At 45.6% G+C, this 25,807-nt stretch overlaps 1 protein-coding gene across 1 annotated transcript in view; it reads left to right on the top strand.

Moving 5' to 3' along the window:
- LOC148542852 (protein kinase C delta type-like) overlaps positions 1–25,807 on the top strand; it is a 79,777-nt gene that overhangs the window by 19,328 nt on the left and 34,642 nt on the right. The window contains exons 3-6 of the mRNA XM_088460192.1: positions 7,011–7,184; positions 9,015–9,106; positions 19,883–19,945; positions 22,222–22,360. Coding sequence (XP_088316318.1) covers positions 7,011–7,184; positions 9,015–9,106; positions 19,883–19,945; positions 22,222–22,360 — 468 coding nt within the window. The remainder of the gene's footprint in view (positions 1–7,010; positions 7,185–9,014; positions 9,107–19,882; positions 19,946–22,221; positions 22,361–25,807) is intronic.

The raw sequence follows: 25,807 nt of genomic DNA on the forward strand, positions 1-25,807 counted from the left end.
GCATCGTACACCAGACCATGCACCAAACCCACAGAAACTATAGCAGAGCCACATGGTGTCTCGATGTTCACCTCGGCCGTAACATAATATCGAGTATCCCCATGTATGCAGGTCACACCAACAGTTTTCCCTGTATGCCTCAAGGGGTTCACCAGCTCAGCTTTTATAAGTGTCACCAAGCTACCAGAGTCTAACAGTGCCTCTACTCGGTTGCCAACTACAGTGAGTACACACATGTGCTTATCAGTCTCAGCCTGCCGGTCAGCCGTACAGGCTGTCTGTGCAAAGAAAGACCCCCTGCGGTAGACATGAGCAGTATCACATTGCATAGGTTCAGTTGTAAGTGAACAATTAGCGGCAATATGGCCGAAGCCACCACATCGGAAACACTGAGTCATATTAATGTCTAGTCGTTTACGGGGCAAGAACCTTCCTGGCCTGGCAGGCCTGTCTACAGGTTCTACACCCTCAGTCTTAGATACATTCCACCGCCCAGCACCCTTCTCCCCTGGAACAGTCTTACCAGTGTCTGTGGGAGTTCGCTGGTGCGCCATCGGGGCTCGGTGGGGCATACTCATCAGCTCCTCAGCCGCCACGTACCTCTCCACCAGCTCGACCAACTGGTCCGTGGACTTAGGGTCTGCATGGCTCACCCACTTGCGCAGAGTCGCAGGTAACGATCGCAGGTACCGGTCCATCACGACCCTTTCCACGATCTGTGGTCCCGTCAGCGTCTCGGGCTGTAGCCATTTTGAGGACAGATGGACGAGGTCATGCATCTGCGAACGTGGAGGCTTGTCTATATGGAACTCCCAGCGGTGGGCCCGTTGGGCACGAACAAAGGTGGTGACTCCCAAGCGAGTTAGGATCTCCTCTTTTCGTTTTTTATAGTACTTGGCATCAGCCAGGCATAAGTCGAAATAGGCCTTTTGTGGCTCCCCAGACAAAAAAGGGGCCACCAGACTTGCCCACTGCTCCTTGGGCCAACTCTCCCTTTCGGCCGTTCTTTCAAATGCGGCGAGATAGGCCTCCACATCATCGCCCAAAGTCATCTTTTGGAGGAAGTGACTGGCTCGTACGGAGTGAGTGGTGGTGGGAGGACCAGTAGCAACATCTCTGGGCCGGGCGACCAGGTGCTGTACCACCTCTTTTATGGCCTGGCTGTTTTCCGCTAAGGCCTGGCGGGTTTCCTCGATGGCGACCTGTTGTTGCCTCTTGGCTGTCTCCAAGGCCAACAGTTCCACCCTGGTGGATTCCTGCTGAGCCCAGGTAGATTCCTGCTGAAGTTTGTTCGTCTCCTGCTGAGCTCTGGTAGATTCCTGCTGAGCTGCTGTAGCTTGGAGCAAGGCCTTAATCATGTCCTCCATTTTGTCCTGGGGTGTAGGTTGGAAGCTGAACCTTGCCTCTCTGAGCATTGGCTGACGCCTCCTCTATGGGACTCCAAGGACACAGTGTTATTTCCACACTTACAAATTGGGTGTCTGTCCCTTTAATTTTTAAACGGAAAGTTTTCCTCTTGCTGCAACTTCAGAGTGTGTGGTTGCCCGCATTCTCCACCATATTGTGACACAGTTAGGTTAGGGGGTCCCTCTCCAGGGTAGAGGATTCCTTCCTTTCACACACAGCAGCAGGGAAACAGTACGCCAGACTGGATGCAAGTACAAACTGGTCGGCGCCAGTCTTTATTGTACAATGTCAGAAACAAACATAAAGAAAACATAAACATAAATCCTAGCCCTGTCGGGGCACTAACTTCACAGGTAGTTCCCTTACTACCAGAACCTGGCAGGACCTAATGCCCTCACCAGCAACAAGGGCACAGCACAACACTTACAGTTAGGTTTTCAAGTGTCTCTGAGCAAACTCCCTGTCTGCTCTCCCAGGTGAGACAATCAGCCCTCAACACACTAGGCTTATATTGGCCACTCTCAGGTGGAAACCCTAACAAGCCTGTTACCAGGCTAAGAGAACCAAAACCTGGAGTGGCCGTGGGTGGAGCCCTCACTCTCCTCTCACCCACAACCCCCAGGTCCCAAACCGGCTTTTCAAAAAGCCGAGACTCAAGCCTGCTACACTGCAGACTTTCTCCTGGAGGTTTAAAACACATAAGACAGGAATCTGGGACAAATGTACCTGCCACAGACCACTTTACCAATGATCCTATCACAGTATATATTTGTAAAGGGGCCCAGACCATGCACTCTGCCTCTGTGGAAGGCTGGCCACACCTTTTCGCATGGGAACCTATCACTGCATTCCCCTGGTGGGCCCTTCATGCCCCAGTCTGACACTGTGTGTATGCGCCATCTTCCTGAATATCAATAGGAAGATGGCGCTGCAGAGGAGGAGTGACCCTCTTGCTGGCTCAAAGATGATGGCTATGGGGGAGGGCACTGCTTAGAGGAGGGGGCTCGCTGCACAGAGTGCAAAACATAGCAGAATTTTCAAATTTTACCTAACAGAACTAAACATGAAGCAAGCCCCAGTACAATTAGGTGTATGCTAGGATAATAACAAGAGAACAGACAAAAATGTTACTTTTTTATTGGGAGGGAGAGATAACAGCAGCTTAATTACATGTTAAATAACAATGAAATTGAGAGATCCAAGTCTCAGTGAATCAGCAGCGATCTGGAGTTCTACTTTGACAGGTGAAATGATTTTTGGCTAAAGTTGGGTCAATAAAACAGAGGACTTGATTCAGAGGCGCACGCTATTTGCTTGCGCTCGCTCTGAATCAGGGCGTCCCTATTTTTTTTAATTCCGGCCTCCAGGCCGCTCGCACAGCTGTGGGTGACCCACAGATTGTGCGAGCGGCCTGGCGATGGTCACGATTATCGCGACCATCGGCATTGCGAGGAGACCCTTGTGGTAGGGTCTCAGCACTCGCAATGCCAAGTGGACTTCCAGCTCTGATGTCAATAGGGCCGACCAAAAAATGCCACCGTTTGTTCAGCCACCCCCATATCAACAGCCGCCCCGTTTTGCTGCGAGCTCCGGAGCGAGTGAACGTCTCACTCGCTCCAGGGCTCGCGCACGTCGCGCGTGCGCACTGGGCCACCATCGGCCCGCTTGCGAGCGCTATGCGCTCGCGAGTGGGTCTGAATCAGGCCCAGAATCTGATTGTTATCTTGGACTCTGAGCTTTGCTGGATACATTAGCGCATATTTGGCCTGATTCAGAGATGGACACTAATGCAATTTTTACATAGAACGAGCAATTGTTTGACATTGCACATGCATATAAGTTGCACTGTGTATCCATTCGCAAAGGTGAGTGACAGGGAGTTAGCGTTTGGGGGAGGTAACGGGGGTGATCAATAAAACGCAGGCGTGTTTAAATGTTGTTACATGGGCGTGCATAAATTTGCAATTGCAATAAGAAGGCAGCGTTGGGCGTCCTTATGCTCGGGTAACATTTTCGCAGCTGCGTTCCGTGTAAAATCGCAGCTTTGATTACATTAGGGTCCATCTCTGAATCAGGCCCATTGTTTGTTATTCTCATGAAGTATTGAAGCATACTCTGCATCTGGTACATAGTGGCCAAAAAATCATGGATGATAAAGATTTTAGACTCTTCAATACTTAGGGGCATATTGAATTGAGTGCGAGGTTTAGCGAGGAGAAACCTTGCGGCTCTTGGTCCCAATTTTGGATTACCGCGGGTATGTGCGGTCCCAATAACCGCGGCATCCAATTAAAAAAAAGTGGTTGCGGGGTTTTCAGCTCTGAAAACCCCACGCAGCGTAAAAAAATAATAAAAAATAAATCTACACTTACCTGCCCGGTGGTCTCCACGGCTCCCGGTGGCCTCCCCTAAATCTTCTCACTGGAAAGGGGGCTGCTGGGAGTCCCAGGGGCTGCTGGGAGGCGCCAGGGGGTGCAGGGAGGCACAAGAGCTGCTGGGAGATGTAGTTTCCCCATCGTCCATTACGGGGGCATACATACTCTTGGTGGGGGGACACCGGGGGTCACACACACAGTCACACACTGATGCACACACACACTTACTCACTCATACTCACTCATACACACACACACTTACTCACTTATACACACACACACATTGACATATTCACCGCTGCTGCAGGAGACCGGGTCCTGATGCTGGATGCAGAAGTTAGCACTTCGGAAGGTGAGTAATCACTGACTAATTAAGCTAATTGAAAACTACCAATTGCTTAATTAGTCATTAGGAGGGGTGCCGCCGGGGTCCCAGAGTATTTCCCGACCATTTTATCTAAAATTGTGGATTTTAGGAAAAATTGGTCGTGCTCTGAAGGTGCACAAAACAAAAAACCTCCCGGCGCTCAAAAAATCAGCTTCAAACTGAATAGCAAATATCCCGAACCTGCAGACAAAACCCTGCGTGTGCGGGATTTTTGCTTTTCTCGCGCCTAATTTAATATGTCCCTTAGCTGGGGAAGCTAAAGATAAGCTCCCAGGATCAGCTCCTTCATGCACAAGTCAAGGAATTTTGCTATAACAGGCCTTGGTCGAGTATTAGAATCAGGTCTATCAGGCCCTCGTGGTGTGCCCACTCAGTATGAGAGAGTGGGGGCAATCAAGAATATTTAACCACTTGCCTGGCATGGTCGTATCAGATACGACCATACCAGACTGGGCTTTCCCTGACATGGTCGTATCTGATACGACCAGTCAGGAAAGCTATGTGGGCGGCTGCTGGAAAATAAGTTTCTAGCAGCCGCCAATCACAGAGGGACCTCCTGGTCCCTCTGCACACTGTCCCTCCCCGTGGGCCGGCCGATCACTTCTAGCAGTGATCGGACAGCCCAGCGCCGTCATACCCACCCCCGACAGCAGCCCGGCGGCTGCTGACAGGGCAGAGAAGGCAGCGCTGATAGCGCTGTCCTTCTCTCCCTCTCTCTCCGGAAGACAGCCGCTGACAGGGCAGAGAAGGCAGCGCTGAGAGCGCTGTCCTTCTCTCCCTCTCTCTCCGGAAGACAGCCGCTGACAGGGCAGAGAAGGCAGCGCTGATAGCGCTGTCCTTCTCTCCCTCCTCCGGAGCTAGCAGCAGCCCGGCGGCTGATGGCAGAGCAGAGCAGCCGCTGGGCAGAGAAGGACAGCGATATCAGCACTGTCCTTCTCTCTCTCTCCACCCCTGCTAACAGCAGCCCAGCGGCTGCAAACTAGACAGAGCAGCCGCCGGGCAAATAGCAGGTAGCGCTTTCAGCGCTGGCCTTTTCTCTGCCCCCTCCCTGTCCCAACGCCCTGTTAGCGGCTCCCCAGCGGCTGCAAACAGTAGAGGGAGCAGCCGCTGGCCAAAGAGCCAACCCCTCCTCTCCCCTCCATTTTTGCAAGCCCCACACCATGTATAAACAGCAAACCCCTATATTTGTATATATATATATAAAATGTGTGTGTATATATATATATATATATATATATATACACACACGTGTGATCTATACACATGGATATATACATATACTGTGTATATACAGTATATATATATATATATATATGTGTGTATGCGCGCATATATACCATATATATATATATATATATATATATATATATATAGATATAGTGTGTGTGTGTGTGGAGCCCCCCAACCGATGTCAAACAATCGATTGTTTCTATCGATGGCTGAACCAATCGGCCGTCGATGGTACAGCTGTCAATGACCTGAACTACAGTATACCATAAAAATGTAAATTTTTATGGTATATGGTGTTTAAAAAAAAAAAAATTGAGTTGAAATAGTTTTAAAAAGATGTTCTTGACCTAATTCAATCATAAAAAAAAACGACAATTTCGGAGCAGTTTTTGGAAAAAAAAATTGTCAGTTAAGTGGTTAATGCTTTGCCCAAAGAAGTCATAACTTATTCTGCCAATAGGAGGCCTTTTACAGTTTAAAGCTGGGTACACTCTAAACAATGTGTGTACTCAGCGATGCGACGCGACATACGACCTTTCTGCCATCAGGCTGACATATCGGACGGTCCATAGACACTGGTTGATCTGGTGCCTGACCGCCCAATATGCACAGCGCTGCATGGGATCATCTGCTACATTGCCTGATCTTACATGCTGCTATTAGATTAGACGATGAGGCTGACGACCCCATGGGAGCATGCACTACATCATGTAGTGCATACACACTACACATATTTTAACGATTTGTCGTTCCGATGTGTCAGAATCGGCCAAATCGATACAGATATCGTGTAGTGTGTAGGGGCCTTGATCCAGTGGAGGTTATTTAATATGACGGTTTCCTAAATCATTGATCTTTGACAGGAGGGCTTGAATGGAAATGGTTTGTGTATCTACCACATTTTGTAGTCTTGTCTTCAGAATCAGGGCCTATTCATTAAACCTAAAAATTCTCTGGAGATAATTAGCTTTAGAACTCTCATGGAGTACTAGCTAATTATAGGTGGAATTCATCATTCGAAAAGCTGTCATTTTTGCGATGTCAGCTCTTCGGGAAATAGATACTTTTCCCTGCCTACACTACCTTATCGCATCTGGAAACAGTGCTGCGCATGCGCTGTTACATCTGTAAAACCAGCGCTTGCGCAGCACTGCCTACAGATGCGTTAAGTTTGTGTAAAAAAGGTGGCATAGTATGTTACCGTTAGCAGTGTTCTCCCCAGGCTGGTTTTTGTGTGTGCACCACCCGGCAAGAAACAGCCTACCACCCGGAACTTTGGGAGCCTGCAAGTGGGGACAGTATCTGGGAGCTGTACAGAAAGGACCAGATCCTACAGACTTTGCAGCTTTTTCATAAACAGACGACTGGGCCTCTAATAAGAAGAGAAGAATTAATATATAAAATGTTATTTCAAGTTTAAATCAGTATAAGGTCAGGATTTAAAACATTTTATTATTGCAAAGGCCCCCACCCGGCTACTTCTTGATGCCACTCTGCTGGGAAAATTTTCTGCGGAGAACACTGCATTAGTATATGATCCATACCTCATATGTGAACCTTTATCATATATATTTCATCCTGACTCTGTAGTGTCTCTCTCCTCTGTACAGGTGTTGCTGGCATATGACACCACAGCCAAAACACAGCTGGCAATCAAGGTGCTGCAGAAGAGAGAGCTGCAAGATGAGGAAGTGAGGACGGCCATCTGCGTGGAGAGAAGAGTCCTACAGGAGGCCACTGGTAACAACTTTCTGATTCGCGGGATCTGTGCCTTCCAGACCGAGGTACTTTTAAGAATATTTATGCCACTTCAAGCGCTGTCCATTTGTAATAGTAATATGGTGGCTTCTGTATACAAGACATGTTTTTGCATTATGTTTACCATGGTATACTAGCACTACTACACTATTACACACTGTATTATTTATATGTATACATGTTGTCACTTTTATAAGGAGGGCCTGATGTCATACAAGAGATTGTTGGACCTGCCTAAAATATAACTAGACCTGTATTCAGGGTAGGATTTGAGGCACACCATGCACAACCCTATATAAATCACAGAGTCTCTATGTTATCAAGGGGCATATTACTTATTAAATCCCATTGGCCCCCTGTTCATTAGGTATCTGACTGTGAGTTATGGCATCAGATAGCAAACTACTGGAGCAAATTAGTTTCGGTTTTCGGAACTGATGAATTTAGGCAAGGCCGTAGCTAAGGTAGTGCGGCCGGTGCCATCGCACAGGGCACCACAGGTCAGGGGGCGCTGTTTGAGCCTGTCAAATTTCTGTTTATTATCATTCTTGTAGCTTCCTCTTATTTCATCCCCAGCATCTCCTAGCCTCTCCTATCTCTTCCCTGGCCCTTCCCCATGAAGCCATGGCCCTTTTTGGGTGCTTTATGTCCCTTTGAAAAATTAGAGGGGCGCCAATGCTCTTTCTGGCACAGGGAACCAAAAAGTCTAGTTACGGCTCTGAATTTAGGTCCCAATACTATTATATGGAAACTGTGGGCCTGACTCAGAGCCGGACGCTCTTTGAGAGCGCTCGCTCTGAATCAGGGCGTCCCTGTTTTTTTTTAAAGACGGCCTCCTGGCCGCTCGCTAAGCTTTGGGTGACCACCCACAGCTTTTGCGGGCGGCCATGTGATGGTCACGATGGTCGCGACCATCTGGGCTTGCGACGAGACCCTTGTGGTAGGGTCTCGTCCGTCGCAAGTCCAAGAGAGCTTCCTGCTCTAACAGAGCAGGAAGCTCTCCACTGACATCACTGGTGATGTCAATGGTGCCTCCCACAAATGGCAGGCGTTCCTTCAGGAAAGCCTCCGTTTGTGCAGCCACCCACCCGCCCCACCTACAAAACGGGGCGAGCTGTCGATCAACATCGACAGCCGCCCCTTTTGTAGTGAGTCCCGGAGTGAGAGAATTGCGAGCACTATGCGCTCGCGAGCGGGTCTGAATCAGGCCCTGTGTTCAGTATTAAGGCTGTCATGTAAATGGGATTTTGAAGTTACTATCTCTTGCGTTACATACAAATAAATACTCCAATATACGCTATAGATGTGGAAAGTTAGATTTCTGTGTCTATACAGTAATTCAATGATGAATGAACCCCCCAAGCCCCAAGTAAGATACACCCGAATTATCAAATGACAGTGAGTTATGTGTCCTAAGTACAGTAGATGCTAACATGAACATACAGTATAACAATATATTATTATTATCCTTTATATATATGGCATCACAAGTGTTCCACAGCGTCTTACAGAGTACATAAACTAACTTACAGTACATTACAGTGCAGGACAAGGACACGGTTTATATACATTGCTGCAATAGTGATTAAAACACTCACAATAAGCAGCAGGGAGTTAGCAGTCAAGTGTTAGGTGCCCTTGTGGGAAGTAAGGAGTAGAAGAAAGTGTAAGGAGAAGCACATGAGGAATGAGGTCCCTACTCGTGAGAGCTTACATTCTAATGGGGAGGGGCAGATAGACAGGTGTGACACAGAAGGGGTGGATAGGGACGAAAGAGCATGAAGTGGGTTAGGATAAGAGCTGGAAAGCCTTAAAGAAGTACTGGGTCTTGAGAGCCTGTATCTGTTCTGTTACAGGACCTTCTCTTCCTGGGAATGCAGTACGCACATGGAGGAGATCTGGATGAGCTTCTCCGAAAGAAAGACCACCTGGACATCAAGACGGCAACGTAAGAGCTGAAAATGAGGTGTTGGGAGACAGAAAGTAATGCTGCATACAGAGCACAGGGGTAGATGAGGGAGGCTACATCACACAGGATAACATACAGAAAATGAGGTGTTGGGAGGATGAGAGTAATGCTGCATACAGAGTACATGGGTAGATTTGGGAGGCTACGTCACACAGGATAACATACAGAAAATGTAGTGTTTGGAGGCTGAGAGTAATGCTGCATACAGAGTACAGGGGTAGATGAGGGAGGCTACATCACAAAGGATAACATACAGAAAATGTGGTGTTGGGAGGATGAGAGTAATGCTACATACAGAGTACAGGGGTAGATGAGGGAGGCTACATCACAAAGGATAACATACAGAAAATGAGGTGTTGGGAAGATGAGAGTAATGTTGCTTACAGAGTACAGGGGTAGATGAGGGAGGCTATGTCACACAGGATATCATACAGAAAATTAGGTGTTGGAACACTGAGAGTAATGCTACATACAGAGTACAGGGGTTGATGAGGGAGGCTATATCACACAGGATAACATACAGAAAATGAGGTGTTGGGAGGATGAGAGTAATGCTACATACAGAGTACAGGGGTTGATGAGGGAGGCTATATCACACAGGATAACATACAGAAAATGAGGTGTTGGGAGGATGAGAGTAATGCTGCATACAGAGCACAGGGGTAGATGAGGGAGGCTACATCACACAGGATAACATACAGAAAATGAGGTGTTGGGAGGATGAGACTAATGCTACATACAGAGTACATGGGTAGATGAGGGAGGCTACATCACACAGGATAATATACAGAAAATGAGGTGTTGGGAGGATGAGAGTAATGCTACATACAGAGTACAGGGGTTGATGAGGGAGGCTATATCACACAGGATAACATACAGAAAATGTGGTGTTGGGAGGATGAGAGTAATGCTGCATACAGAGCACAGGGGTAGATGAGGGAGGCTACATCACACAGGATAACATACAGAAAATGAGGTGTTGGGAGGATGAGAGTAATGCTGCATACAGAGTACAGGGGTAGATGAGGGAGGCTACATCACACAGGATAATATACAGAAAATGTGGTGTTGGGAGGATGAGAGAAATGCTACATACAGAGTACAGGGGTAGATGAGGAAGGCTACATCACACAGGATAATATACAGAAAATGAGGTGTTGGGAGGATGAGAGTAATGCTGAATACAGAGTACAGGGGTAGATGAGGGAGGCTACATCACACAGGATAATATACAGAAAATGTGGTGTTGGGAGGATGAGAGTAATGTTGCATACAGAGCACAGGGGTAGATGAGGGAGGCTACATCACACAGGATAACATACAGAAAATGAGGTGTTGGGAGGATGAGAGTAATGCTGCATACAGAGTACATGGGTAGATTTGGGAGGCTACGTCACACTGGATAACATACAGAAAATGTAGTGTTTGGAGGCTGAGAGTAATGCTGCATACAGAGTACAGGGGTAGATGAGGGAGGCTACGTCACACAGGATATCATACAGAAAATTAGGTGTTGGAACACTGAGAGTAATGCTACATACAGAGTACAGGGGTAGATGAGGGAGGCTACATCACACAGGATAACATACAGAAAATTAGGTGTTGGGAGGATGAGAGTAATGCTGCATACAGAGTACAGGGGTAGATGAGGGAGGCTACATCACACAGGATAACATACAGAAAATTAGGTGTTGGGAGAATGAGAGTAATGCTGCATACAGAGTGCAGGGGTAGATGAGGGAGGCTACATCACACAGGATAACATACAGAAAATGAGGTGTTGGAAGGATGAGAGTAATGCTGCATACAGAGTACAGGGGTAGATGAGGGAGGCTACATCACACAGGATAACATACAGAAAATGAGGTATTGATAGGACGAGAGTAATGTTGCATACAGAGTATAGGGGTAGATGAGGGAGGCTACATCACACAGGATAATATACAGAAAATGTGGTGTTGGGAGGATGAGAGTATTGTTGCATACAGAGTACAGGGGTAGATGAGGGAGGCTACATCACAAAGGATAACATACAGAAAATGAGGTGTTGGGAAGATGAGAGTAATGTTGCTTACAGAGTACAGGGGTAGATGAGGGAGGCTATGTCACACAGGATATCATACAGAAAATTAGGTGTTGGAACACTGAGAGTAATGCTACATACAGAGTACAGGGGTTGATGAGGGAGGCTATATCACACAGGATAACATACAGAAAATGAGGTGTTGGGAGGATGAGAGTAATGCTACATACAGAGTACAGGGGTTGATGAGGGAGGCTATATCACACAGGATAACATACAGAAAATGAGGTGTTGGGAGGATGAGAGTAATGCTGCATACAGAGCACAGGGGTAGATGAGGGAGGCTACATCACACAGGATAACATACAGAAAATGAGGTGTTGGGAGGATGAGACTAATGCTACATACAGAGTACATGGGTAGATGAGGGAGGCTACATCACAAAGGATAACATACAGAAAATGTGGTGTTGGGAGGATGAGAGTAATGCTGCATACAGAGCACAGGGGTAGATGAGGGAGGCTACATCACACAGGATAACATACAGAAAATGAGGTGTTGGGAGGATGAGAGTAATGCTGCATACAGAGTACAGGGGTAGATGAGGGAGGCTACATCACACAGGATAATATACAGAAAATGTGGTGTTGGGAGGATGAGAGAAATGCTACATACAGAGTACAGGGGTAGATGAGGAAGGCTGCATCACACAGGATAATATACAGAAAATGAGGTGTTGGGAGGATGAGAGTAATGCTGAATACAGAGTACAGGGGTAGATGAGGGAGGCTACATCACACAGGATAATATACAGAAAATGTGGTGTTGGGAGGATGAGAGTAATGTTGCATACAGAGCACAGGGGTAGATGAGGGAGGCTACATCACACAGGATAACATACAGAAAATGAGGTGTTGGGAGGATGAGAGTAATGCTGCATACAGAGTACATGGGTAGATTTGGGAGGCTACGTCACACTGGATAACATACAGAAAATGTAGTGTTTGGAGGCTGAGAGTAATGCTGCATACAGAGTACAGGGGTAGATGAGGGAGGCTACGTCACACAGGATATCATACAGAAAATTAGGTGTTGGAACACTGAGAGTAATGCTACATACAGAGTACAGGGGTAGATGAGGGAGGCTACATCACACAGGATAACATACAGAAAATGAGGTGTTGGGAGGATGAGAGTAATGCTGCATACAGAGTACAGGGGTAGATGAGGGAGGCTACATCACACAGGATAACATACAGAAAATTAGGTGTTGGGAGAATGAGAGTAATGCTGCATACAGAGTGCAGGGGTAGATGAGGGAGGCTACATCACACAGGATAACATACAGAAAATGAGGTGTTGGAAGGATGAGAGTAATGCTGCATACAGAGTACAGGGGTAGATGAGGGAGGCTACATCACACAGGATAACATACAGAAAATTAGGTATTGATAGGACGAGAGTAATGTTGCATACAGAGTATAGGGGTAGATGAGGGAGGCTACATCACACAGGATAACATACAGAAAATTAGGTGTTGGGAGAATGAGAGTAATGCTGCATACAGAGTGCAGGGGTAGATGAGGGAGGCTACATCACACAGTATAATATACAGAAAATGTGGCGTTGGGAGGATGAGAGAAATGCTACATACAGAGTACAGGGGTAGATGAGGGAGGCTACATCACACAGGATAATATACAGAAAATGAGGTGTTGGGAGGATGAGAGTAATGCTGCATACAGAGTACAGGGGTAGATGAGGGAGGCTACATCACACAGGATAACATACAGAAAATGTGGTGTTGGGAGGATGAGAGTAATGCTACATACAGAGTACAGGGGTAGATGAGGGAGGCTACATCACACAGGATAACATACAGAAAATGTGGTGTTGGGAGGATGAGAGTAATGCTATATACAGAGTACAGGGGTAGATGAGGGAGGCTACATCACACAGAATAACATACAGAAAAGTAGGTATTTGGAGACAGAGTAATGCTGCATACAGAGTACAGGGGTAGATGAGGGAGGCTACATCACACAGGATAACATACAGAAAATGATGTGTTGGGAGGATGAGAGTAATGCTGCATACAGAGTACAGGGGTAGATGAGGGAGGCTACGTCACAAAGGATAACGTACAGAAAATGAGGTGTTGGAAGGATGAGAGTAATGCTGCATACAGAGTACAGGGGTAGATGAGGGAGGCTACATCACACAGGATAACATACAGAAAATGAGGTATTGATAGGACGAGAGTAATGCTACATACAGAGTACAGGGGTAGATGAGGGAGGCTACATCACACAGGATAATATACAGAAAATGTGGTGTTGGGAGGATGAGAGAAATGCTACATACAGAGTACAGGGGTAGATGAGGGAGGCTACGTCACAAAGGATAACGTACAGAAAATCAGGTGTTGGGAGGATGAGAGTAATGCTACATACAGAGTACAGGGGTAGATGAGGGAGGCTACATCACACAGGATAATATACAGAAAATGTGGTGTTGGGAGGATGAGAGAAATGCTACATACAGAGTACAGGGGTAGATGAGGGAGGCTACATCACACAGGATAATATACAGAAAGTGAGGTGTTGGGAGGATGAGAGTAATGCTACATACAGAGTACAGGGGTAGATGAGGGAGGCTACATCACACAGGATAACATACAGAAAATGAGGTGTTGGGAGGATGAGAGTAATGCTGCATACAGAGTACAGGGGTAGATGAGGGAGGCTACATCACACAGGATAATATACAGAAAATGTGGTGTTGGGAGGATGAGAGAAATGCTACATACAGAGTACAGGGGTAGATGAGGAAGGCTGCATCACACAGGATAATATACAGAAAATGAGGTGTTGGGAGGATGAGAGTAATGCTGAATACAGAGTACAGGGGTAGATGAGGGAGGCTACATCACACAGGATAATATACAGAAAATGTGGTGTTGGGAGGATGAGAGTAATGTTGCATACAGAGCACAGGGGTAGATGAGGGAGGCTACATCACACAGGATAACATACAGAAAATGAGGTGTTGGGAGGATGAGAGTAATGCTGCATACAGAGTACATGGGTAGATTTGGGAGGCTACGTCACACTGGATAACATACAGAAAATGTAGTGTTTGGAGGCTGAGAGTAATGCTGCATACAGAGTACAGGGGTAGATGAGGGAGGCTACGTCACACAGGATATCATACAGAAAATTAGGTGTTGGAACACTGAGAGTAATGCTACATACAGAGTACAGGGGTAGATGAGGGAGGCTACATCACACAGGATAACATACAGAAAATGAGGTGTTGGGAGGATGAGAGTAATGCTGCATACAGAGTACAGGGGTAGATGAGGGAGGCTACATCACACAGGATAACATACAGAAAATTAGGTGTTGGGAGAATGAGAGTAATGCTGCATACAGAGTGCAGGGGTAGATGAGGGAGGCTACATCACACAGGATAACATACAGAAAATGAGGTGTTGGAAGGATGAGAGTAATGCTGCATACAGAGTACAGGGGTAGATGAGGGAGGCTACATCACACAGGATAACATACAGAAAATTAGGTATTGATAGGACGAGAGTAATGTTGCATACAGAGTATAGGGGTAGATGAGGGAGGCTACATCACACAGGATAACATACAGAAAATTAGGTGTTGGGAGAATGAGAGTAATGCTGCATACAGAGTGCAGGGGTAGATGAGGGAGGCTACATCACACAGTATAATATACAGAAAATGTGGCGTTGGGAGGATGAGAGAAATGCTACATACAGAGTACAGGGGTAGATGAGGGAGGCTACATCACACAGGATAATATACAGAAAATGAGGTGTTGGGAGGATGAGAGTAATGCTGCATACAGAGTACAGGGGTAGATGAGGGAGGCTACATCACACAGGATAACATACAGAAAATGTGGTGTTGGGAGGATGAGAGTAATGCTACATACAGAGTACAGGGGTAGATGAGGGAGGCTACATCACACAGGATAACATACAGAAAATGTGGTGTTGGGAGGATGAGAGTAATGCTATATACAGAGTACAGGGGTAGATGAGGGAGGCTACATCACACAGAATAACATACAGAAAAGTAGGTATTTGGAGACAGAGTAATGCTGCATACAGAGTACAGGGGTAGATGAGGGAGGCTACATCACACAGGATAACATACAGAAAATGATGTGTTGGGAGGATGAGAGTAATGCTGCATACAGAGTACAGGGGTAGATGAGGGAGGCTACGTCACAAAGGATAACGTACAGAAAATGAGGTGTTGGAAGGATGAGAGTAATGCTGCATACAGAGTACAGGGGTAGATGAGGGAGGCTACATCACACAGGATAACATACAGAAAATGAGGTATTGATAGGACGAGAGTAATGCTACATACAGAGTACAGGGGTAGATGAGGGAGGCTACATCACACAGGATAATATACAGAAAATGTGGTGTTGGGAGGATGAGAGAAATGCTACATACAGAGTACAGGGGTAGATGAGGGAGGCTACGTCACAAAGGATAACGTACAGAAAATCAGGTGTTGGGAGGATGAGAGTAATGCTACATACAGAGTACAGGGGTAGATGAGGGAGGCTACATCACACAGGATAATATACAGAAAATGTGGTGTTGGGAGGATGAGAGAAATGCTACATACAGAGTACAGGGGTAGATGAGGGAGGCTACATCACACAGGATAATATACAGAAAGTGAGGTGTTGGGAGGATGAGAGTAATGCTACATACAGAGTACAGGGGTAGATGAGGGAGGCTACATCACACAGGATAACATACAGAAAATGAGGTGTTGGGAGGATGAGAGTAATTCTGGATACAGAGTACAGGGGTAAATGAGGGAGGCTACATCTCACAGAATAACATACAGAAAATTAGGTGTTTGGAGACAGAGTAATGCTGCATACAGAGTACAGGGGTAGATGAGGGAGGCTACATCACACAGGATAACATACAGAATAGAGGTGTTGGGAGGATGAGAGTAATGCTGCATACAGAGTACAGGGGTAGATGAGGGAGACTACATCACACAGGATAATATACAGAAAATGAGGTGTTGGGAGGATGAGAGTAATGCTGCATACAGAGTACAGGGGTAGATGAGGGAGGCTACATCACACAGGATAATATACAGAAAATGAGGTGTTGGGAGGATGAGAGTAATGCTGCATACAGAGTACAGGGGTAGATAAGGGAGGCTACATCACACAGGATAATATACAGAAAATGTGGTGTTGGGAGGATGAGAGAAATGCTACATACAGAGTACAGGGGTAGATGAGGGAGGCTACGTCACACAGGATAACATACAGAAAATGAGGTGTTGGGAGGATAAGTGTAATGCTGCATACAGAGTACAGGGGTAGATGAGGGAGGCTACATCACACAGGATAACATACAGAAAATTAGGTGTTTGGAGACAGAGTAATGCTGCATACAGAGTACAGGGGTAGATGAGGGAGGCTACATCACAAAGGATAACATACAGAAAATGTGGTGTTGGGAGGATGAGAGTAATGCTGCATACAGAGTACAGGGGTAGATGAGGGAGGCTACATCTCACAGGATAACATACAGAAAATGAGGTGTTGGGAGGATGAGAGTAATGCTGCATACAGAGTACAGGGGTAGATGAGGGAGGCTACATCACACAGGATAACATACAGAAAATGAGGTGTTGGGAAGATGAGAGTAATGTTGCATACAGAGTACAGGGGTAGATGAGGGAGGCTACATAACACAGGATAACATACAGAAAATGAGGTGTTGGGAGGATGAGAGTAATGTTGCATACTGAGTACAGGGGTAGATGAGGGAGGCTACATAACACAGGATAACATACAGAAAGTGAGGTGTTGGGAGGATGAGAGTAATGCTACATACAGAGTACAGGGGTAGATGTGGGAGGCTACATCACACAGGATAACATACAGAAAATGAGGTGTTGGGAAGATGAGAGTATTGTTGCATACAGAGTACAGGGGTAGATGAGGGAGGCTACATCACACTAGATAACATACAGAAAATGAGGTGTTGGGAGGATGAGAGTAATGCTACATACAGAGTACATGGGTAGATGAGGGAGGCTACATCACACAGGATAATATACAAAAAATTAGGTGTGGGGAGGATGAGAGTAATGCTGTATACAGAGTACAGGGGTAGATGAGGGAGGCTACATCTCACAGGATAACATACAGAAAATGAGGTGTTAGAAAGATGAGAGTAATGCTGCATACAGAGTACAGGGGTAGATGAGGGAGGCTTCATCACACAGGATAACATACATAAAATGAGGTGTTGGGAGGATGAGAGTAATGCTGCATACAGAGTACAGGGGTAGATGAGGGAGGCTACATCACACAGGATAACATACAGAAAATGAGGTGTTGGGAGGATGAGAGTAATGTTGCATACAGAGTACAGGGGTAGATGAGGGAGGCTACATAACACAGGATAACATACAGAAAATGAGGTGTTGGGAAGATGAGAGTAATGTTGCATACAGAGTACAGGGGTAGATGAGGGAGGCTACATCACACAGGATAACATACAGAAAATGAGGTGTTGGGAGGATGAGAGTAATGTTGCATACAGAGTACAGGGGTAGATGAGGGAGGCTACATAACACAGGATAACATACAGAAAATGAGGTGTTGGGAGGATGAGAGTAATGCTACATACAGAGTACAGGGGTAGATGTGGGAGGCTACATCACACAGGATAACATACAGAAAATGAGGTGTTGGGAAGATGAGAGTATTGTTGCATACAGAGTACAGGGGTAGATGAGGGAGGCTACATCACACAGGATAACATACAGAAAATGAGGTGTTGGCAAGATGAGAGTAATGCTACATACAGAGTACATGGATAGATGAAGGAGGCTACATCACACAGGATAATATACAAAAAGTTAGGTGTGGGGAGGATGAGAGTAATGCTGTATACAGAGTACAGGGGTAGATGAGGGAGGCTACATCTCACAGGATAACATACAGAAAATGAGGTGTTGGGAAGATGAGAGTAATGTTGCATACAGAGTACTATCGTCTGGCCGCTCGCAAAAGCTGTGTGTGGTCACCCACAGCTATGTGAGCGGCCAGGAGGCCGAAAAAAATAAAAAAACTCCCTGATTCAGAGCGTCCAGCTCTGAATCAGGCCCAGATTACAGGATTAGATGAGAGAGACTAGAACAAAAGAATAACATACAGAAAATGTGGTGCTGTTAGACTGAGAATAATGCTGCATAGAAAATACAGGGTTAATTAAGGAAACCATCCATCAAGGATTGGTGCAGGCAGTCTGGACATCATTAGGTTTGTCCATAGTCCGGAGGCTGTGCAATACTGGACTCCACCTCTAGTGATACCTCTGCCTGCCTCCTCTGTGCCTCTGTCCTACCTCCTCCTACACCTACATTTAGAGTATTGTAATTGTGAGTACTCACTGGCCTACAACTAGCAGCAGCACCTCCGACAACAGTGACCAACTTTGCTCTGGACTGCCACCACTTTTCTACCCAGCCCAGCAGGAGTAGCTAAGAGGAACTTAAAATGTATGTATGTATGTATGTATTTATGTATAATGAAAGTATGTTGCTGTATGAGTATATGGTTCTGCATGTGCATATGTTGCAGTGTGTTTGGTGTTGCATACATACCTCACCACATAATGCTATGGGATGATTTTATTATGAAACGGTTAATTAATTACTATTGTTTAAAAATATGATGGGGCTCTGGCATTAGTGGCATATGAGGGAACTCTGGCATTAGTGGCATATAATAGGGCATGAAGGGGCTCTGGCATATAAAAGGACATGAGTGACCTTATGGCATGTGAGGGGCTCTGATACAAATTAAAGTGATAAATCTCAGGCATATAAAGGGGCATGAGGGGTCTCTTATGGCATGTGAGAGGTTTTGATGCCAAATTAAAGGGAGAAAGCTTTGATGCATATAAAGGGGCATAACGAGCTCATTGGCATATAAAGGGTCTTGCAAGGGCTCTGATGGCATGAAAGGTACATGTGGAGCAGATGGCATGTAGAGGAGCATATGAAGGCCTAAAATTTTAGAAAGAAAATGGTTGCAAACTGCCCCTTCCCCCTCCTGCTAGCTCTGCTCTAGGATTGCCTCTGTGCACACTACAGTGTGTACTCACGGCGGCATGTCTAGTCTAATCATTACCACGCTGCTCTTACTGTTCCATAAGCCTTTTCTTAGAATTAGGACTCTTTCAATGCCCCCCACTTTCCATAGTGCAAGATGATATTATCTAGAGATCACAGGTGATCACCAGACAATAACTTCTAGGTGGCCATTTAACTCGAAAGAGGAGATTTCCTGCTTTGAAATGTGTGTTCCTCTGAGTTATAGAAAGTCGTGTTGGGAGAGGTCTTCCCCAATACAGGGAAGTCTTTAGTTTTGTACATTGTAGGAGGTTATTGTCTGGTGATTAAACTGCCCACTTTCAGTTGCTCACCCATGTACTGCTATAGATCCTTTTTCCCCTATGGGATGTCATTGCAGGTCACTACAATTATGTCACAATACACCCCAGCAGTATGTTTTTTATTGTAGTGAGTTGTGTATCACATTATTATTTATTTTATTATTATTATTATTTTGTATGTAAATTTATTCTTGAGGTAAGCCAAATTTAATTTCAAGAGTTTTCTTTATTTGCATACCAGTTTTTACGCAGCTGAGATTGTATCTGGTTTGCAGTATCTGCACCTAAAGGGCTTCATCCATCGGTAAGTTCTTTTGTTTTCTCCTGTCTCAGCTCTACCATTTCTGTACTTATTATATTTCTTTGTGCACTTGTATCATACTTGCAATGAAGAGTGCTGTAGACTGGCCATACACATATAGACCTCCATTATTCCTATGAAATATCCTCCTGCTTCCCCTTTAGGTTCTATGGTTGAGCTGTGACAATTGCTCCTTCTATTACTTTAAACATTAACCTTTTTATTATTTTTTATTATCAGTTATTTATATAGCGCACACATTCCACAGTGCTTTACAGAGAATATTTGGCCAATCACATCAGTCCCTGCCCCAGAAGAGCTTACAATCTATATTCCCTATCACATGCACACACACATAAGCACTAGGGTTAATTTTGTAGGGAGTCAATTAACCTACCAGTAATTTTTTTTTTTTTCTTTGGAATGTGGGAGGAAACTGGAGCACCCGGAGGAATCCCACACATGCACAGGGAGAATATTCTAACTCCACACAGTTAGGGCCGTGGGGGGAGTCGAACCCACGACCTCAGTGCTGTGAGGCAGTAATGCTAACCATTACACTTAATATGAGCCTATAAAAAAGCCATCGGGGTAGCTGGCTCTAGTAGCAAGTTTTAGGGGGCAGAAAAATATGCTAAATTAATGTAACAGATGCTAATTTTCTTGCTGATATAGAGTAAATTGTGCTGCTTATATACACATGTGATTTGTGTCAGAGATCGAAAGGGTGACATTTTGGTTTACTATCTCTGGCAGCAGAATACCACGCCCTGTGTGTTATGTCTCTCATCGCACCAAGCTATTCTTTTTAGTTACCAATAAAAGAGAAAGACAGTCAGATCCTCTCCATAGTTACTATGTTACTCTGGCTGCCCCAGAGGTCTAAGTTATAGAAAAATGAGCATCTATTGGGACAAAGGGGAATAACTTGGGAAACTATGGCACATTGGAGCCCTACACCAGGTAGTCTCTGCAGTCATCACAATGGTGGCAATACCACTGCATTGCAAAATCGCCACACAGCCTGATACTAGATGGATGGGGTAATGCTCATATTAGCAATACTTCTCTTTACTATGGCGCAATATTCATCAGCCACATGAAACACAATAGGAACCAACTTTGCCATGCTCTGTACACAACTGTCAGTAAAAAGTGTTTTACTAAATGAAAAGCTTCACAAACGATATGCAGCTCATTGGGTAGATGACCAACAGAACATATGTCATCAGCACAGAACTCCCAGGGAGATACCAGCTGACACCATGTGCTGACATGTATGGACTGCAGTGCTAGGCTCCATAGCAAGGAGATCCAATACCTCCTCTCTAAGGGGCCCATTTATCAATAATCGCTTTGCAATGTAATCTGGGCCCGATATTAGCGCCCCTGATCGCATTGCAGTATGCGATATTAACGCCGGAATGTATTAGATTAGATATCACACGTTGGGACAGGGCCGTCCCTGCAATGTGCTCAGAGTGAAAAGATCACATCAGTGGTCACTTCACTCCTGTTCCGGGCTGTGAGGTGCACTGACCACACATGTGCTGTGGTATATTTTACGGAGTGTAGCCCATAGGCTACAGCAGCACAACGGCATCTCCCTGCTACTAAAGAGCGTGGAGCAGCACAGAGGGTTATCTGTAAAGGTCACAGCTCTATGGGACCCAGCTAAATAGAGCATTTGGTGGGAACTCTGGAGATGGATCCCCACCAGGGCCGTAGCTAGGGTAGTGCGGCCGGTGCCATCGCACAGGGCACCACAGATCAGGGGGCGCTGTTTGGGCCTGTCAAATGTCTGTTTATTATCATTCTCACTTGTAGCTTCCTCGTATTTCATCCCCAGCATCTCCTGGCCTCCCCTATCTCTTTCCTGGCCCTTCCCCATGAGGCCATTCTCCTTTTTTGGGTGCATTATGCCCCTTTGAAATATGAGGGGGTGCCAATGCACTTTCTGGCACAGGGCACCAATAAGTCTAGTTACGGCTCTGACCCCCCCTATAGCTCTTATAACTAACATGCTGTCATTGGGTTTGGTAAAATTAATTTGTGGAAAAAGCCTGGAAGTGCTTTACTGCCTACTGAAAAGTGTGACAAATATAAATAATGAATATGATGACATATCTGCTCATGTGCTGTAAAATTATATCATATAAAGTTCTATATATCGTGTGATGATGTCCCATCTCAACTACTTATTTTACTTATAGACTCTTTAGATGTTGATACAAATAGTTATAGAACAGATAGAAAATGTGGACTCTTCCTTTTCACAGTGATATAAAGCCGGAGAATATCTTGATCGATGGTGCAGGCCACATTAAGGTGGCAGACTTTGGCCTAGCACTGGACAACGTGCATGGAGATATGAAGGCCACCGGCTATGCAGGAACACGGGGCTATGTTGCACCAGAGGTGAAGAATAGAGTAATTTACTAGTTTCTCCTTATATGATAATATTTATACCAAATAGCAAGTACACAGCTAACAATGATATTTATTAGTGATGAGCGGTTCGGATTCTGAGGAATCCGAACCGCTCCGAACAGGTGGAATCCGAGTCCACCCGAACGCAAGTTCGGGTGTTCCCGCCTGACTCGGATTCCACCTCGAGGCTGAACGTCACCCGTCCGGCGTCGGATTCTCGCGAGACCTCGCGAGAGCCGGGTGACGTTCAGCCTCTATAAAAGGCGCGGCGCCCGGCTGTCGGAACACGCTTAGTAAAGTTAGGTAGTGAGTGAATAGTGAGAGGGGAAAAGCGAGTTAGATTAGTTAGAGAGAGTAGTTCAAGTTCTTGCCACTGTGTGCTCCGTGACTGGGCTTAGCCCACTGAGTGCATTATATTATACAAGCTCCGTGACTGGGCTTAGCCCACTGAGTATTCTATTATTTATATTATACAAGCTCCATGACTGGGCTTAGCCCACTGAGTGTATTATACAAACTCTGTGACTGGGCTTAGCCCACTGAGTGCATTATTTATATTATACAAGCTCCGTGACTGGGCTTAGCCCACTGAGTATTCTATTATTTATATTATACAAGCTCCGTGACTGGGCTTAGCCCACTCAGTGTATTATACAAACTCCGTGACTGGGCTTAGCCCACTGAGTATTCTATTATTTATATTATACAAGCTCCGTGACTGGGCTTAGCCCACTGAGTGTATTATACAAACTCCGTGACTGGGCTTAGCCCACTGTGTGTATATTATACAAGCTCCGTGACTGGACTTAGCCAACTGTGTGCACTGTGTATTATACAAGCTCCGTGACTGGACTTAGCCCACTGAGTGTATTATACAAGCTCCGTGACTGGACTTAGCCCACTGTGTCTATTATACAAGCTCCGTGAAAGGGCATAAGCCCACTGAGTGTGTTATACAAGCTCCGTGACAGGGCATAGTCCACTGTGTCTATTATACAAGCTCCGTGAAAGGGCATAAGCCCACTGAGTGTATTATACAAGCTCCGTGACAGGGCATAAGCCCAGTGAGTGCATACAAGCTCCGTGACAGGGCATAGCCCACTGTGTCTATTATAAAAGCTCCTTGACTGGACTTAGCCCACTGTGTCTATTATACAAGCTCCGTGAAAGGGCATAAGCCCACTGAGTGTATTATACAAGCTCCGTGAAAGGGCATGAGCCCACTGAGTGCATACAAGCTCCGTGACAGGGCATAGCCCACTGTGTCTATTATACAAGCTCCGTGACAGGGCATAGCCCACTGTGTCTATTATACAAGCTCCGTGACAGGGCATAGCCCACTGTGTCTATTATACAAGCTCCGTGACAGGGCATAAGCCCACTGAGTGTATTATACAAGCTCCGTGATAGGGCATAGCCCACTGTGTCTATTATACAAGCTCTGTGACAGGGCATAGCCCACTGTGTCTATTATACAAGCTCCGTGACAGGGCATAAGCCCAGTGAGTGCATACAAGCTCCGTGACAGGGCATAGCCCACTGTGTCTATTATACAAGCTCCGTGACAGGGCATAGCCCACTGTGTGTATACAAGCTCTGTGACTCCAGTTCATAGTGATAAAGTAATATGGATCACGAGAATGAACCGAGAGGAGAGCAGAAACAACAAGCAAATGCTAGCATTGCAGTGGCTGGAAGTCCATCACTTTCATCTAAAGCTGAAGCTCAAGGGCGTAGAGGCTTTAAAAACTTAGGGAACCTGAAATCAAAAAATTTAGATTTCACAGGGGTAAAGACAAAAAAAAAACCTCTAAAGATTACTACTATTGCAGAGAAACAGAAAATTGGCAACATACCATTCACCACACATAGCGGCAAGGAAAGACTCAGGCTTTGCCCTTTATTTCTGAGTGGTGGTTCTGCAACTGTCAGTGAGGCATCTTGTGCCTCTCATGATGATAAAAGACCTTTTCAATCAGACTATAGAAGTGTGAAAAAATGTAAAACCAATAAGTCAGTAGAACAAACTGTGTTTTTTGATACACAAATGTCAGAAATCCCTGAGGAGAGTCTAAGTGGGTCCACGAGTGGCATTGCTATGTGTAAGCCTGACCTTTCAGAGAAGCCGCCCTCCACAGTTTCTTTTCCATCTGTAGTTGTGGGTATGAGCAGTATTACCGAGGACATAGAAATTGAGGATGCCACCGTGGAATTGCAAGAGGATGAGAGGAATATATGTGCAGCTGATGTTGGCACTAATGAGGATGTTGAGGATGAGGATATTATTTGTATAAGTCAGGCACCAGTGGAAGCAGCTCTTGGCCAAGATAAGAAGGCCATTGCCATACCTGGGCATAGAACCAACAAATCCACATCTTTTGTGTGGAATTACTTTTACCCAAACCCTGACAACGTTTGTCAAGCCATTTGTAGCCTCTGTGAGACCACAGTTAGTAGAGGTAGGGACGTTAAGCATCTAGGAACCTCTACGCTATTACGTCATCTGCAGCGAGCTCATGACAGGTGTTTGATAACAGAAACTACTGCAAAAAAAATAACAACAAGCAGTCCAGCATTAGCTAGATGCCTTCTCTCTACTAAATGCCAGCACCTGCAATCTCCGCCGACAACACCTTCCTCCTCAATATCCTCAGGAATGATCAGTGGTAGTACAACATCCAATTTGTTAATGCTAAGTCACGGTGACTCCTCCAATTTCCAGGACACCTCAGAAGAAACTGAATCTTTGAGCACTAGGCCTGCTGCTGGTGGATCTTCATCCCAGAAGTGGACCAAGAAGACTACTAGTAGTATACCAAAAAAACAATTGACTGTTAAAGAATCTCTTGCAAGGGGAAGCAAGTATGACAGCTCTCACCCTGTCGCACAGCGGATCACTGACGCCATGACAGCTATGCTAATATTAGATCTGCGTCCAATATCCGCAATTAATGCAGTGGGATTTACACAGTTAATTGAGGTCATGTGTCCCCGGTACCAAATTCCATCTCGGTTTCATTTTACCCGAAAAGCCATTCCTCAGCTGTACCAGGACGTTAAACAGAACCTAATTATTGGCCTGCAAAATGCCATTGTACCCACTATCCACTTAACTACAGATATGTGGACAAGCGGTAGTGGACAAACTAAAGATTACATGACTGTGACGGCCCACTGGGTGGGGGAATCGCCTTCAGCAGCAGCAGTATCTAGCAAACAACACCAGCTCATCCAGAGGCAGGCAACTCTGTGCATCACCGGATTCAATAAGAGGCATACCGCTGACAACCTCTTAGAAAAACTAAGAGATGTCATAGAAACATGGCTTACCCCACTTGGACTCTCCTCAGGATTTGTGATTTCTGACAACGCTACATATATAGTGAAAGCATTACAGCTTGGTGAATTCCAACACATCCCCTGTTTTGCTCACAC

Source organism: Taudactylus pleione, unplaced genomic scaffold (genome assembly GCF_031769625.1).
Source record: "Taudactylus pleione unplaced genomic scaffold, aTauple2 ptg000007l, whole genome shotgun sequence".
NCBI classification, from domain to species: domain Eukaryota; kingdom Metazoa; phylum Chordata; class Amphibia; order Anura; family Myobatrachidae; genus Taudactylus; species Taudactylus pleione.